This window comes from Zonotrichia albicollis, chromosome 5 (assembly GCF_047830755.1).
Source record: "Zonotrichia albicollis isolate bZonAlb1 chromosome 5, bZonAlb1.hap1, whole genome shotgun sequence".
In the NCBI taxonomy this organism is placed as follows: domain Eukaryota; kingdom Metazoa; phylum Chordata; class Aves; order Passeriformes; family Passerellidae; genus Zonotrichia; species Zonotrichia albicollis.
This window is the reverse complement of record NC_133823.1, coordinates 7,434,965-7,449,664: the sequence shown is the minus strand read 5'-3', so window position 1 is coordinate 7,449,664 and position 14,700 is coordinate 7,434,965. Positions and strand designations below refer to the sequence as shown.

General features: G+C 45.4%; 1 protein-coding gene across 6 annotated transcripts in view; it reads left to right on the top strand.

The window, feature by feature from the left end:
- Nucleotides 1–14,700, top strand: part of EXOC6B (exocyst complex component 6B) — a 292,980-nt gene that overhangs the window by 131,631 nt on the left and 146,649 nt on the right. For all 6 annotated transcript variants that reach the window (XM_074540721.1, XM_074540719.1, XM_074540718.1 and 3 more), the window contains one exon: nt 6,884–6,952. In XM_074540721.1, coding sequence (XP_074396822.1) covers nt 6,884–6,952 — 69 coding nt within the window. The remainder of the gene's footprint in view (nt 1–6,883; nt 6,953–14,700) is intronic.

Genomic DNA, 14,700 nt, shown 5'->3' with positions numbered 1-14,700 from the left:
TGGCCTGTCTTAGGCAGGTGAATCCCACCTCTGGGTGTGGTGGCCCTTTGGTGACCTCCCAGGGGTGACCCTGCGGTGGGGATGGGCAGGAGGGGCTGTCCTGTCCTTTCCTGTCCCTGTCCCAGGGTGGGCAGGGGCCGCTGTCCGTGGTGATGAACAGCACAGGGGGAGGGGCAGCAGCCACAGGACCCCCGGGTGCACCTGGCCAGGTGTCCTGGAGGAGATGCCATGGGGGAGTTCCCATGGGGAATATACTATGGAGGAGATCCCTTGGAGGAGATCGAATGGAGGAGATCCCTTGGAACAGCCCCCATGGAGGAGATGCCATGGAAGAGATCCCGTGGAGGAAATCCCATGGGAAATATCCCATGGAGGGGATCCCATGGAGGAGATCCTATGGAAGAGATGCCATGGAGAGCCCCCATGGAGGAGATCCTATCAAGGAGCCCCATGGAGGAGATCCCATGGAGAAATCCCGTGGAGGAACCTCCATGGAGCAGCCACCATGGAGGAGATCCCATGGCAGAGCCCCATGGAGGAGATGCCACGGAGGAGATGCCACGGAGGAGATCTCATGGGGGAGATCCCATGGGGAATACCAGAGTGAATCCTCCTGAGGATTTGTCCTTTTTGAAAAGAAAATTATTGATTTATCGGCCAAAAAAATCTCTCAAGTGGAAATGCAGCCATTCCAGTTTTGGGGTCTTGGAGAGAGACCTGGAGGGGCTGGTATGTGCCCAGGGAAGGGATTGGAGCTGGGAAGGGGCTGCAGAATCCCTGAGGGAGCTGGGAAGGGGCTGTGGAATCCCTGAGGGAGCTGGGAAGGGGCTGCACAATCCCTGAGGGAGTTGGGAAGGGGCTGCACAATCCCTGAGGGAGCTGGGAAGGGGCTCAGCCTGGAGCAAAGGAGGCTCAGGGGGGACTCTGAGCTCTGCCTGGAGCCTTCCCTTCTCCAGGTGAACACTCCCAGCCCTGGCTCCAGCTCCCTGATGTCCCCTGGGCTCTCTCCAGCAGCTCCAGATCCTTTTCCCAAGGGCTCCAAAGCTGGATTGGAGCAGAGTCGTGGCTGGGGGCAGCAGTGGAGTTTCAGACAATTCTGGAATGCTTGTGTCACCTGCTCCATGCCCTGTCCTGGAGTGGAGCCCTGTGGGTTTTGGGTCCTGTCCCGTGTCCCTGAGCCCCAGCTCATCCATGGGTTCCCATCAGTGGGACTCTGGGATGGTTCCGAAATCCATGGATTTGGCTCCTCTGGAGTTCCTGGTGTTCCAGTCTGGAGTGACAGAACCTGTCCTTACTGAGGGACAGAACCTGTGCTCGTGTCCTGCTTCTGCACCAAAACCCACCAAGGGTCCAGGGTCCAAATCCTCAGATCCCAAATTAACTCTTATATCCCAAATTAACCCTTGCATCCCAAATTAATCCTTCTATTCCACATTAACCCTCACATCCCAAATTAAGCCTTGCATCCCAAATTAACCCTTATAACCCAAATTAACCCTCCTACCCCACATTAACCCTGCTATCCCAAGTTAACCCTCCTATCCCAGATTAACTTTCATATCTGAAGTTAAACCTTGTATCCCAAATTAACCCTCGTATCCCAAATTAACCTTCATCTCCCAAATTAACTCTTGAATCCCAAATTAACTCTCCTATCCCAAATTAACCCTTGCATCCCAAAATAACTCTCGTATCCCAAATTAACCCCTACATCCTAAATTAACCTTCCTATCCCAAATTAACTCTTGCATCCCAAATTAACCCTTGCATCCCAAAATAACTCTCCTGTCCCAAATTAACCCCTGCATCCTAAATTAACCTTCCTATCCCAAATTAACTCTTGCATCCCAAATTAACTCTTCTATCCCAAATTAACCCTCCTATCCCAAATTATCCAAACCCAGAGCAAAGCTCCCCTAAACCCTGAGCCGTCCCTGTGCTGGTGGCAGCCAGGGCTGCAGTTTCCATGGCAAACTGGCCTTGCAGGGGTTAAATGAGCTGCAGGATTGTTTAACCCCACTTGCAGGAGGGATTTGGGTGTTTCCAGAGCCCTGCCCTGCTCCCAGCTCTGGGAACGTGCCTGCTGCAGGATTTGGGAATGAGATTGGGAGGTTGATGTTGTGTGGACTGGGAAATTTTGGGATAAGATGAATAAATCCTTTGTTCTGGAAATCAAGAGGAATAAAAACCATGATTGGGCTAGAGGGGGTGTCAGGGGAGCCATCAGTCCTGACCTGGGGCAGCCCGAGCTCCCGTGGCATCGGCACGTCCCAAAAATCAGGGATTTATGGATTTATGGATTGCTGGGAGCACTGGCAGTGCAGCTCTGGCTCAGGAAATGCAGGCACTTCTTCAGGGCTAAATTCAAGGAATTTTTAGATGTGTCTGAATGTTAAAATAGCAGATAAACACCTGAATTTGTGAATGTGAGATCAGGGTCATTGTGTGATGTGTTAATCCAGGCAGAGGGAGAATTCCATGGAATCATGGAATGGCTTGGGACGGAAGGGACCTTAAAAATCATCAATTCCTGTGGGCGGGGACAGCTCCCACTGTCCCAGGGGAATCCAGCCTGGCCTTGGGCACTGCCAGGGATCCAGGGGCAGCCACAGCAAATCTGGGAATTCCAGCTCCGCCAGGAATTCCTTCCCGAGAAGGGATTCCCAAGAGGGAATTCTTTCACTCCATTTCCATGTCGGAGAGGAGTTTATCCCACAAAATCCCATCCCATTGCAGCCCTGCCATGGCCAGGGACATTTCCACCATCCCAGGCTGCTACAAGAGCAGCTCCAGAGGCAGTGCAGGTGTGGGGATCCCATCCTGGATCACTTCAGGATGGGCTTTAAGGTTACTCCCATCCCAAACCAGTCTGGGATCCTGGCATCCCCCATTTCAGCTCCAGCCAGGACTGAAGGATTTCCCTCACACCCTGTGATCCTTTACCAGCTCCAGTTCCCCCTCACAAAGGAGTTTATCCTACAAAATCCTGAGGGTGCAGATGTGGGAATCCCATCCTGGATCACCCCAGGATGAGCTTTAATGTCCCTCCCATCCCAAAGCAGTCTGGGATACTGAGATCCCCCATTTAAACTCCACCCACGCCCCTCTGCAGTGCAAAATCTCGTTTTCCTTGCATGGAGGAGATTCTTTCACTCCAGTTCCACATCACAGAGGAGTTTATCCCACAAAATCCTGAGGGTGCAGGTGTGGGAATCCCATCCTGCAGCACTGGGATCATCTCAGGATGGCCATTAAGGGATCCCCAACTATCCCAAACCTGTCTGGGATCCTGGGATCCCCCATTTCAGCCTCAGCCACGACTGATTCTCCCCTCATCCTGTGATCCTTTACCAGCTCCATTTCCACCCCACAGAGGAATTTATCCCACCAAATCCTGAGGGTGCAGGTGTGGGAATCCCATCCTACATCACCTCAGGGGCCCCAGTTAGGGTCCCTCCCATCCCAAACCAGCCTGGGTTGTTTTGGTATCCGCCATCCCAAACCAATCCTGGGATCCCCCATTTCAGCTCCAGCCAGGACTGATTTCCCTCACACCCTGTGATCCTTTACCAGCTCCAGTTCCACCCCACAGAGGAATTTATCCCACAAAATCCTGAGGGTGCAGGTGTGGGAATCCCATCCTGCAGCACTGGGATCACCTCAGGATGGCCATTAAGGGATCCCCAACCATCCCAAACCTGTCTGGGATCCTGGGATCCCCCATTTCAGCTCCAGCCAGGACTGATTTTCCTCTCACCCTGTGATCCTTTACCAATTCCAGGTCCACCTCACAGAGGAATTTATCCCACCAAATCCTGAGGGTGCAGATGTGGGAATCCCATCCTGGATCACCTCAGAGCTCCTCCATTAGAATCCCTCCCATCCCAAACCAGTTTGGGATCCTGGGATCCCCCATTTCAGCTCCAGCCAGGATTGATTTCCCTCACACCCTGCAATCCTTTACCAGCTCCATTTCCCCCTCATGGAGGAGTTCATCCCAATCCCAGTTTTCCCTTCCCATCCCTCCTGAGGAGCCTCCAGGCCCTTTCCTGGGGAGCTTTGGGATTGGGAATCCTCCCTGAGCCCCGAGCTCCCCCCCAGCCTCACTAAAACCCCAAACCCACCCCATTTCCAGGGCTCTCCATGGCCCTTCCATCCCTGCCCTTTTCCCACCCCATTCCCACAGAACCCTCCCTTTCCCTGGGATTTGGGGTGCCGGAGCTTCCAGCCCCCAAGGAGAGCCAAGGGAACATCCCCAAAGGACGCGAAATGCAAATTCCCCCTCTGATCCCGCCCAGCCCTAATTCCCTTCCCAAGGGAAAAAACCAGGAAAAATCAAACCCAAATGGGACTTTCAGGCAAAATCCAAAGAATTACTTGGGTTTTTTTGCCCTTTTTTTGCCTTTTTCCCCACTTTTTGTTGCATGGGTGGTGCCAGCATCCCTTGGATTCCGTGCTTGGAATGATTCCCAGCGTTCCGTGGAATTTCAGTGGAGCAAAACCAACATTTAAAGGCATTTTCCTGCTTCCAAGGCCTGAAAAATCAGAATATTTTGGGAGATCCCAGAAATTAAATGGAATTTTTCCATACCTGGAATCCTGGGTTTGCCCTGGACCCACTGGTGTTGGAGCTGCTCTCACCTAGAAATGATATTTTGCTGTGATAAACGTATTTAAATGGGATTTTTTAGAGTTAAATTCAACTAGAAATGATTTTTTTAGAGTGGAATTTATTTATATTTGATTTTTTTTGAGTTATATTCACCTAAAAGTGTTTTTTACAGTGGAATTTGGTTCTACTTAAATTTTCTAGAGCTAAACTCACCTAACTTTCTTGAAGTTACACTTATATAGATGTAACTTTTTATAGTTTCATTTGCCTAAATGTGATTTTTGAGGATGGAATTTCTTTGTATTTTAGTTTTTAGAATTGTCCTCAGCTAAAAGTGATTTTTTTGAGTGACACATTTAATATTAGCATTTTTAAAATCAGATTTTTTTTTAGTTACATTGATCTAGATGTGATTTTTTTATAGTTTCATTCACCTAAATTTGATTTCTTAGAGTGGCATTAATTTATGAGATTTCTTAGAGTTAAACTCATCTAAATGTGATTTTTTAGGGTGGAATTTATTTAAGTTGGAATTTTTTAGATCTACACTCACCCAAAAATGATTTTTTTGGAGTTACACTGATTTAGATGTGATTTTTTTAGTGCTTCATTTTCCTAAATGTGATTATTTTTAGCATGGAATTGATTTAAATTGAATTTTTTTGAGTCGCACTCACCTAAAATTGGCATTTTGGCGTGACACGAATTTATAGAATTCTTTACAAAATATTTTGATAAATGATATTTTTACATATATTATGATAAAACAAATATGATTTATATGATTTTTTTTATAGTTTCATTTACCCAAATGTGATTTTTTAGAGTGACTTTCATTTAAATTTCATTTTTTGGAAGATTTCACTTCTCTCCATGTGCTATTTTACTCTTTTGCTTGCCCATATTTAGTTTTTTTTCAGTTATCCTTATTTAGCCATGGAATTTTCAGGAGCTGCACTCGCCTGGATAGGAATTTTCAGACTGATGCTCATTTAAATTTAATTTTTTTAGAGCTACACTCCCCTAAATGTGATTTTTTTGGAATGGCGTTCTTTTATCTTTGATTTTTTTAGGATTTCAGTTGTTTCATTGTGATATTTTAGAATTCCACTTGTCCATATTTAATTTTTTTGCCATTTTACTTATTTATAAATGAATTTTTTATGACTTGCACTCACATAGATGGGATTTTTAGTGACTCTTACTTAAATTTGATTTTTTAAAATAGTTTCATTCACCTAAATATGATTTTTTTTGGGGTGACAAACTTATTTAAATGTGATGTTTTTTTTAGGATTTTACTTGTCTCTCTGTGATATTTTAGACTTCCACTTACCCATATTTAAATTTTTTTGCAGTTCTACTTATTTAAAAATAAAATTTTTATGACTTGCACTCACCTAGATGGGATTTTTTAGAGTGATGCTTATTTAAATTTATTTTTTTTATAGTTTCATTCACCTAAATGCAATTTTTTTGACTGATAAACGTATTTAAATGTGGGGTTTTTTTAGGATTTCAGTTGTCTGTCTGTGATAGTTTAGAGTTCCATATACCCATATATAAATTTTTTTCAGTTCTTCTTACTTATAAATCAAATTTTTGTGAGTTGCACTCACCTGGATGGTATTTTTTAGAGTGGTGTTTATTTAAATTTGAATTTTTAATTGTTTCATTCACCTAAATATGATTTTTTTGAGCGATAAACTTATTTAAATGTGAATTTTTTTAGGGTTTCACTTGTTTTAGAGTTCCATGTACCCATATTTAAATTTTTTGCAGTTCTACTTATTTATAAATGAAATTTTTATGACTTGTACACACATAGATGGGATTTTTAGTGACTCTTACTTAAATTTGATTTTTTAAATTGTTTCATTCACCTAAATATGATTTTTTTTGAGTGATAAACTCATTTAAATGTGAATTTTTTTAGGGTTTCACTTGTTTTAGAGTTCCATGTACCCATATTTAAACTTTTTGCAGTTCTACTTATTTGTAAATGAAATTTTTATCACTTGTACACACATAGATGGAATTTTTTAGGGACACATTGAAATTTGATTTTTTTAATAGTTTCGTTCACCTAAATATGATTTTTTTTTGATCGATAAACTTATTTAAATGTGATTTTTTTAGGGTTTCACTTGTCTGTATGCGATATTTTACTGCTCCACTTATCAATAATTCATTTTTTTGCAGTTTTGCTTCCTCGCCGATGGATTTTTGGTGAGTTTCCCATGTTTTTCATGGATTTTCTCCCCGTTTCAGGTGCCTGGAGCCCAGGATTTGGTGGATTTCTCCCCGGTCTATCGATGCCTCCACATCTACTCTGTCCTGGTGAGTGAATCCGGGATTTTCCTGCTTTAGGGATCCACGGATCTGCTCCTCCCTCCTTCATCCTGGGATGTGCATCCCTGAGGGAGGAAAAATCCCGGGAAGGATGGATTTGGGGAAAATCTCTGGAATTCCTTCATGCAGGGCACAGAAACGCAAAGGGAATTTTCTCCTCCTGTCCCAAATCTGGAATTTTGAATGTGTTTATATTCTTGGTTGTTGGGTTTTCCTCCAAGAATTCCTCTTTGGATGGAGGAATTTCGTTATTCCATGGGAATGGACAAATTTTGGGCAGGGATTGGCTGGATTCTGATGCTGTTTTTCCAGGAAAATGAACTATCCTGTGGAAATGGGAGAATTTTGAGGTGGAATTGGTTGGATTCTGACATTGTTTTCTCTAACAATTCCTCTTAGGATGCAGAAATTTCGTTATTACGTGGGAATGGACAAATTTTGGGCACGGGTTGGTTGGAATCTGATGCTGTTTTCTCCAGGAATTCCTCTTTGGATGCAGTAGTTCCATTATTCCTTGGAAATGGAGGAATTTTTGGGAGGAATTGGTTGGATTCTGATGCTGTTTTCTTCAAGAATTCCTCTTTGGATCCATGAATTTCATTATTCCATTGAAATAGGAGAATTCTGAGCAGGAATTGGTTGGATTCTGACATTGTTTTCTCCAAGAATTCCTCTTTGGATCAGGAATTGCATTATTCCTTGGAAGTGGAGGAATTTTGGGCAGGAATTGATTGGATTCTTGATACCATTATCTCTGAGAATTTTTTGGATTCGTGAACTTCATTGTTCCATTGAAATGGGAGAAATTTGGGGAAGAATTGGTTGGATTCGGACATTGTTTTCTCCAAGAATTCCTCTTTGGGTGCAGGAATTTCGTTATTCCATGGGAATGGAGGAGTTTTGGGCAGGAATTGTTTGGAGTCTGATGCTGTTTCCTCCAAGATTTCTTCCTTGGATGCAGTAATTTTGTTATTCTGTAGGAGTGGGAGAATTTTGGGAAGGAATTGGTTGGGTTCTGATGTATTTGCTCCAACAATACTTTTTTTGGACACAGTAATTTCAATATTCCATGGAAATGGAAGAGTTTTGGGGCAGGAATTGATTGGATTCTTGATACCATTATCTCTGAGATTTGTTTGGATTCATTAACTTCATTATTCCATTGAAAAGGGACAGTTTGGGCAGGAATTGGTTGGATTCTGACAGTTTCCTCCAAGAATTCCTCTTTGGGTGCAGGAATTTCATTATCCCATGGGAATGGAGGAGTTTTGGGCAGGGATTGGTTGGATTCTGATGTTGTTTGCTCCAATGAAAATGAATTATTCTGTGGGAATGGGAGAATTTTGGGGTGGAGTTGGTTGGATTCTGACACTGTTTTCTCCAAGAATTCATCCTTTGATGCAGGAATTTCATTATTCCTTGTAAGTGGAGGAATTATTTCCTCCAAGAATTCTTTGGATTCATTAACTTCATCATTCCATTGAAATGGGAGAAATTTGGGCAGGGATTGGTTGGATTCTGATGCAGTAATTTTGTTATTCTGTAGGAGTGGGAGAATTTTGGAAGGAGTTGGTTGGGTTCTGATGTATTTGCTCCAACAATACTTTTTTTGGACGCAGTAATTTCAATATTCCATGGAAATGGAAGAGTTTTGGGGCAGGAATTGATTGGATTCTTGATACCATTATCTCTGAGATTTGTTTGGATTCATTAACTTCAGTATTCCATTGAAATAGGAGAAATTTGGGCAGGAATTGGTTGGATTCTGACACTGTTTTCTCCAAGAACTCCTCTTTGGATCCAGTAATTCCATTATTCCTTGGAAACGGAGGAGTTTTGGGGAGGAATTGCTTGAAATCTGATGCTGTTTGCTCCAAGGAAAAATTAATTATTCTGTGGGAATGGGAGAATTTTGGGGTGGATTTGGTTGGAATCTGATGCTGTTTGCTCCAAGGATTCTTTGGATCATTAACTTCATTATTCTATTGAAATGGGAGAATTTTGGGAAGGAATTGGTTGGATTCTGATACCATTTTCTCCAAGAATTCTTTGGATTCAGTAACTTTGTTATTGCCTGGAAATGGAAGAGTTTTAGGGTGGAATTGGTTGAAATCTGATGCTGTTTCCTCCAAGAATTCCTCTTTGGATGCAGCAATTTTGTTATTCTGTTGGAATGGGAGAATTTTGGGCAGGAATTGGTTGGATTCTCTGGTACCATTTTCTCCAAGTATTCTTTACATTCAGTAACTTTGTTATTCCATACAAATGGAGGAGTTTTGGGGGAGAAATTGTTTGGATTCTGATGCTATTTTCTCCAGGAATACCTTTTTTGGATGCAGCAATTTCGTTAATCACCGAAAAATGGAAGAGTTTGGGGCAGGAATTGGTCAGATTCCAATGCAGTTTTCTCCAAGGATTCTTCTTTAGCCACGGTAATTTCACTATTCCATGGAAAAGGAGGAGTTTTGGGCAGGAATTCCTCAGAAATGGATCATTTGCTGCACCCTGGAGACCTTCCCTGCCCTGCCGGCTCTGTCTGACAGGAGCAGCTTTGCTGCCATCCCCAATCCACCCTTGCCCGGATCACTCCGAGATTCCTGAGGGACAAATTCCCACAGATTGTGCCAGGAGTTTGGTTTTTAACCAAAAATGGTTCCTTGGAGCTGTCCCAGAGAGCTCCGGTTTCCACAGGCTGGCTCCTGGGAATTCTGAGTACGTGGATTTTTAAAAATATTCATTTATAAGGAGGGCGGATAAGGAACTTTTGGACCTCATCCTCCAACTTTGAACTGGGAATTTTTAGGATGCTTCCAGCAGCATCCAAGCCTTAAATCTCCTGATCCAAGGAACCTGTGGAGCCTCATCCCTTTTTAGGGACATTGGGAGTTCATCCTCCAGCTTTGAATTTCCAGGATGTTTCCAGGATCATCCAAGTCCTGAATCCAAGGAACTTATGGAGTCTCTTCCCTTTTTCAGGGCCTTGGGAGCTCACGCTCCAAATTTTAATTTTGGGGATGAATCCAAGTCTTCAATGTCCCATTCCAAGGAACTTGTGGAGTCTTTTCCTTTTTCCTGGGCCTTTGGAGCTCTCTCCCCAACGTTCAATTTCAGGGATGCTTCCAAGCTTTGACGGTGCCATTCCAAAGAACTTGTGGAGTCTCTTCCCTTTTCCAGGGCCTTGGGAACTCACTCTCTCACTCAGAATTTCAGGGATGCATTTGAGCCTTAAATTTCCTGATTCAAAGAATTTTGTGGAGCCTCATCCCTTTTTAGGGACCTTTGGAACTCATGCTCCAATTCTGAATTTCAGGGATGCTTCCAGCAGCATCCAGGCCTTGATTTTGCCATTCCAAGGAACCTGCATCCCTTTTCCAGGGCCTTGGGAGCTCACCCTCCAAATTTTAATTTTAGGGATGCATCTGAGCCTTGAATTTCCTGATCCAAGGAACCTGTGGAGCCTCGTCCCTTTCTAGGGACATTTGGAGTTCACCCTCCAACTCTGAATTTCAAGGATGTTTCCAGGATCATCCAAGCCGTGAATCTGCCATTCCAGGGAACTTGTGGAGTCTCATCCCTTTTCCTGGGCCTTTGGATTTCACCCTCCAACTCTGAATTTCAGGAATGCACCTGAGCCTTGAATTTCCTGATCCATAGAACCTGTGGAGCCTCATCCCTTTTTAGGGAAATTTGGAGCTCCCCCCCCCAGCTTTCCATTTTAGGGATGGTTCCAGGAGTATCCAAGCCCTGAATCTGCCATTCCAAGGAACTTGTGGAGTCTCATTCCTTTTCCAGGGCCTTTGGATCTCAGCCTCCAACTCTGAATTTCAGGGTTGCATCCGAGCCTTCAATGTACCATTCCAAGGAACTTGTGGAGTCTCATCTCTTTTCTGGGGCCTTAGGAGCTCACCCTCCATATTTTAATTTTGGAGATGCATCTGAGCCTTGAATCTCCTGATCCAAAGAACCTCTGGAGCCTCATCCCTTTCTAGGGATATTTAGAATTTATCCTCCAACCCTGGATTTTTGGGATGCTTCCAGCAGCATCCAAGCCCTGAATCTGCCATTCCAGGGAACCTGCATCCCTTTTCCAGGGCCATTGGAGCCCAGGAGCCGTTTTGGGGCTCTTCCCCTGTGGTTAGGCAGCCCAGATCCCAGGCAGCAGATGAAAGGAGCTCTGTGTTGCCAGCTCTCCTCCCTTCCCAGCCTGCAGAGGGAATTGTTTCCCAGTTTCCCAGCGATCCACACGGGTTTGCTGAAGGAAAGGAACTGTCAGAAGCCCCGTTCCTATAAAACATCTTTTTGTGCCCCTCATCTGTTCATAATTAGGTCATTTGGCCACGTCGCCGTGAGATTTTCTTGGAATGAGAAGTTCCCCTCCCCAAAATGCGTGGCTGTGTTTATCTTGGAGGAAAATCCCAGCGCTCCAGGCGGAGCTGGGAGCTGGAGCAGGACAACAATTCCCATTTGTTAATTGGGAATTAGGAGGGAGCTGAAAGGCTGGGGGGGCTGAAAGTGCCACTTTGTTTGGGGAAACTTCAGGGAGAAACATGGATCGTGGAGATGGGATTGGGAATCCTATTGGAGGGACTGCCAGGCCTTGGTTTGACTCGAGGGTGTGGGTTTGATATGGATTTGATATGGATTTAATATGAGTTAATATGGCTTTATTATGCTCAAATAATTTGGATTTAATATGGGCTGAATTCGGATTTAATACAGATTTAATTTGGATTTACTATGGATTTAATTTGGATTTATTAAGAATTTAATTTGGATTTATTATGGATTTGCTGGTGTGGTTGTCCACAAAGGTGTTCTGAGGAGGGTCAGCAGCTTCTGCTGGTAGATGGGTCAGTTTTGAACATTCCAAATGGTTGCATTCCATGGATTTCAAGGCCAAGACATGGAATTGCTTTGCTTCACATAACAGAAGTGGGTTTGTCTCTGCATTGGGGATTTTTTTTTCGTTCTAATCAGAAAAAGGGGTTGATCCTCAGAAATATATCAGGGGTAGCAGCCGATCCATGGGATGGATCTGGATGGGATTGTCTCCTTCTGGAGGTGGGAATGGTGCAAGGGATGGGTGGTGGTGTCCCTACAAGGGACAGGGGGAACATGGGATGGGATAAGAGGGAATGGCCAGGAGAAGTTTAGGTTGGATACTGGGAAAATTCCTTTGTGGAAATAGTTTTCCAGCAGTCCTGATCCCTGCAGGGATGGGGCCCTTGTGATGCCTTGGGGAGGCTAAGCTAGAGCAGAGACCAGACAGAATTAAAGGATAAAGCAGGGATTTGTTAAAAGGATCTCCTCCATGGATCCACCTGGGGCAGCACAAGAGCCCAGTCAGGGATGCACCCAAGATGAACCAAAATGGTTCCAAAATGAACCCAGGATGAACCAAAATGGTCCCAAAATGCGTGAGTGCTCCCGGGGTCTCTCCCTTATGTCTCCATTTGCCTCTTGCAGTTCATTGTCCCATTCCAGCTTTAGCCCAGGCAGTCCCACCCTGCTTGTTTTTCTCTCTCCAGCCCACGGTGTTTGTGCTCTTGGGGCTGAGGTTTGGATCATTTGTCCTTGGTGCCCAGCTGGAGCAGGAATTGTTTTGTCACCATCCCATAATGTGAACCCAGACCCACACACTAAAGCAGCACAGAATGTGAAAAATAGAAAAGCTCAAACCTGAGGCATCAGTTGAGGACACAGGACAGGGCTGGGGATGGTTGGATTCAGTCTCTGAGGATTTTTCCAACCTCAGGAATTCCATGGAGAGATTCAAGCAGGGCAGTGGTTCAGTGCCAGCAGCTCTGTCCCCACCCCACCAGTCCCTGCTCCCATTCCTGTCCTTGCTCCCATTCCTATCCCTGTTCCCATTCCTCCTGCTCATTCCCAGCCCAGACCCTCCAACCAGGAAGAAGAACTAACAACGAGCAGAAACCAGAGCTCAGCTCTAGGGAAGGTGTTTTAGGGAGCCAGGAGCAGGAGAAAAACCTTCAGAGCAGCAAATTGCCCTTTTGCTGACCTGAGCCTGAATCCTGGCCTGGCTCTCTAGGCCCAGCTCGGGTGGAGCAGTGTCAGAGATCCTGCACAGCATCGAGGGAACGGCCCCGGCAGTGTCAGACGGAAGGATCATAATGTAATAGTTCCCCAAAACTCCCAATATTTGTCATTTACAATGGCGTTATCTCAGAGCTTGGCCTGCAGTTAAAAAGGCCCACGTTGAATAAACATTGAGATATTTATTATTTTTAGTGAAATCGACCTTCCAGTCACCTCGGTTTTATGGCTGCGCTGCTTATAAATTCCCAAAGGATTATTTGCAAACTCCTGCTCCTATCTGGCAGCCTTATCAGCAGGGCAGGAGTTCACATATTGTACCGGGGGGTCAGCCCGCGGTCATGGGCTTCCAGAGGGGGCCAGGCACCTGTAAATCCTGCAAATCCTTCCCTCGGCAACCAAGGCGAAGGACAACATCCAACAGGCACGGAGACTTTTCCAGGAAACGCTGAACTTTGGCAGGAAGGGCAGAGCAGGGGGAAAGAAAGTGAAGGAAGGTCAGGCGGGGGTTAATTGAGAGCTGGACCTTGGCGTGGTGGCGGCTGCGGGGCAGGACGGGCTCTCCTGGGATGGTTTATGGGATTGTTCATCCCAATTCCCTTCCTGGGGAGGAAGGGGCTGCCTCAGGGAGAGATGAGCATGGGAAGGGTTTGGATTTCTGCAGGGCTGGGATAAAATATCCCAACTTCTTTAGGGTGCCTCCATCCTAAACCAGCCTGGGAATCTGTGAATGATTTCCCACCCACCCCAGGAGAGTGACTGGCAGCAAATCCTAAGACGGGAATTTCAGGGTCAGTTGGCCGAGGCCTGGCCTGGTTTGAGCTGATCCTGAGCCCCAAGTCCAGCCCAAGTTCTGTTCAGCCATTTCAGGCTGTCCTGGGATGTTTTATGGGATTGTTCATCCCAATTCCTTTCCTGGGGAGGAAGGGGCTGCCTAAGGGGAGAGATGGGAGAGGGGAAAGCTTGGATTTCTGCAGATCTGGGATAAAGCATCCCAAAATCTTTAGGGTGCCTCCATTCCAAACCAGTCTGGGAATCTGTGAACGATTTAAGGAGAGGGACTGGCAGAAAGTCTAAGATGGGAATTTCAGGATCAGTTGGGCAAGGCCTGGCCTGGTTTGAGCTGACCCTTTGCCCTAAGCCCAGCCCAGGCTCTGTTCAGCCATTTCAGGCTGTCCTGGGATGTTTTATGGGATTGTTCATCCCAGTTCCTTTCCTGGGAAGGAAGGGGCTGCCTGACACTGTCCTGAGGGGGAGACGCGCATGGATCTATGCAGATAACAAACAAAACATCCCAAACTCTTCAGGGGGCCTCCATCCCAAACCAGTCTGGGAATCTGCAAATTATTTAAAGAGTGGGACTGGCAGCAAGTCTAGGACATGAGAATTTTGGGGTCAGTTGGGTGAGGTCTGGCCTGGTTTGAACTGATCCTGAGCCCTGAGCCCAGCCCAGGTTCTGTTCAGCCATTTCAGGCTGTCCTGGGATGTTTTATGGGATTGTTCATCCCGATTCCTTTTCTGGGGAGGAAGGGGCTGCCTGAGGGAGAGATGGGAGTGGAAAGAGTTTGAATTTATGCAGATACCAAACAAAACATCCCAAAATGTTCAGGGTGCCTCCCTCCCAAACTAGCCTGGGGATCTGCAAACGATTTAAGGAGAGGGACTGGCAGAAAGTCTAAAAT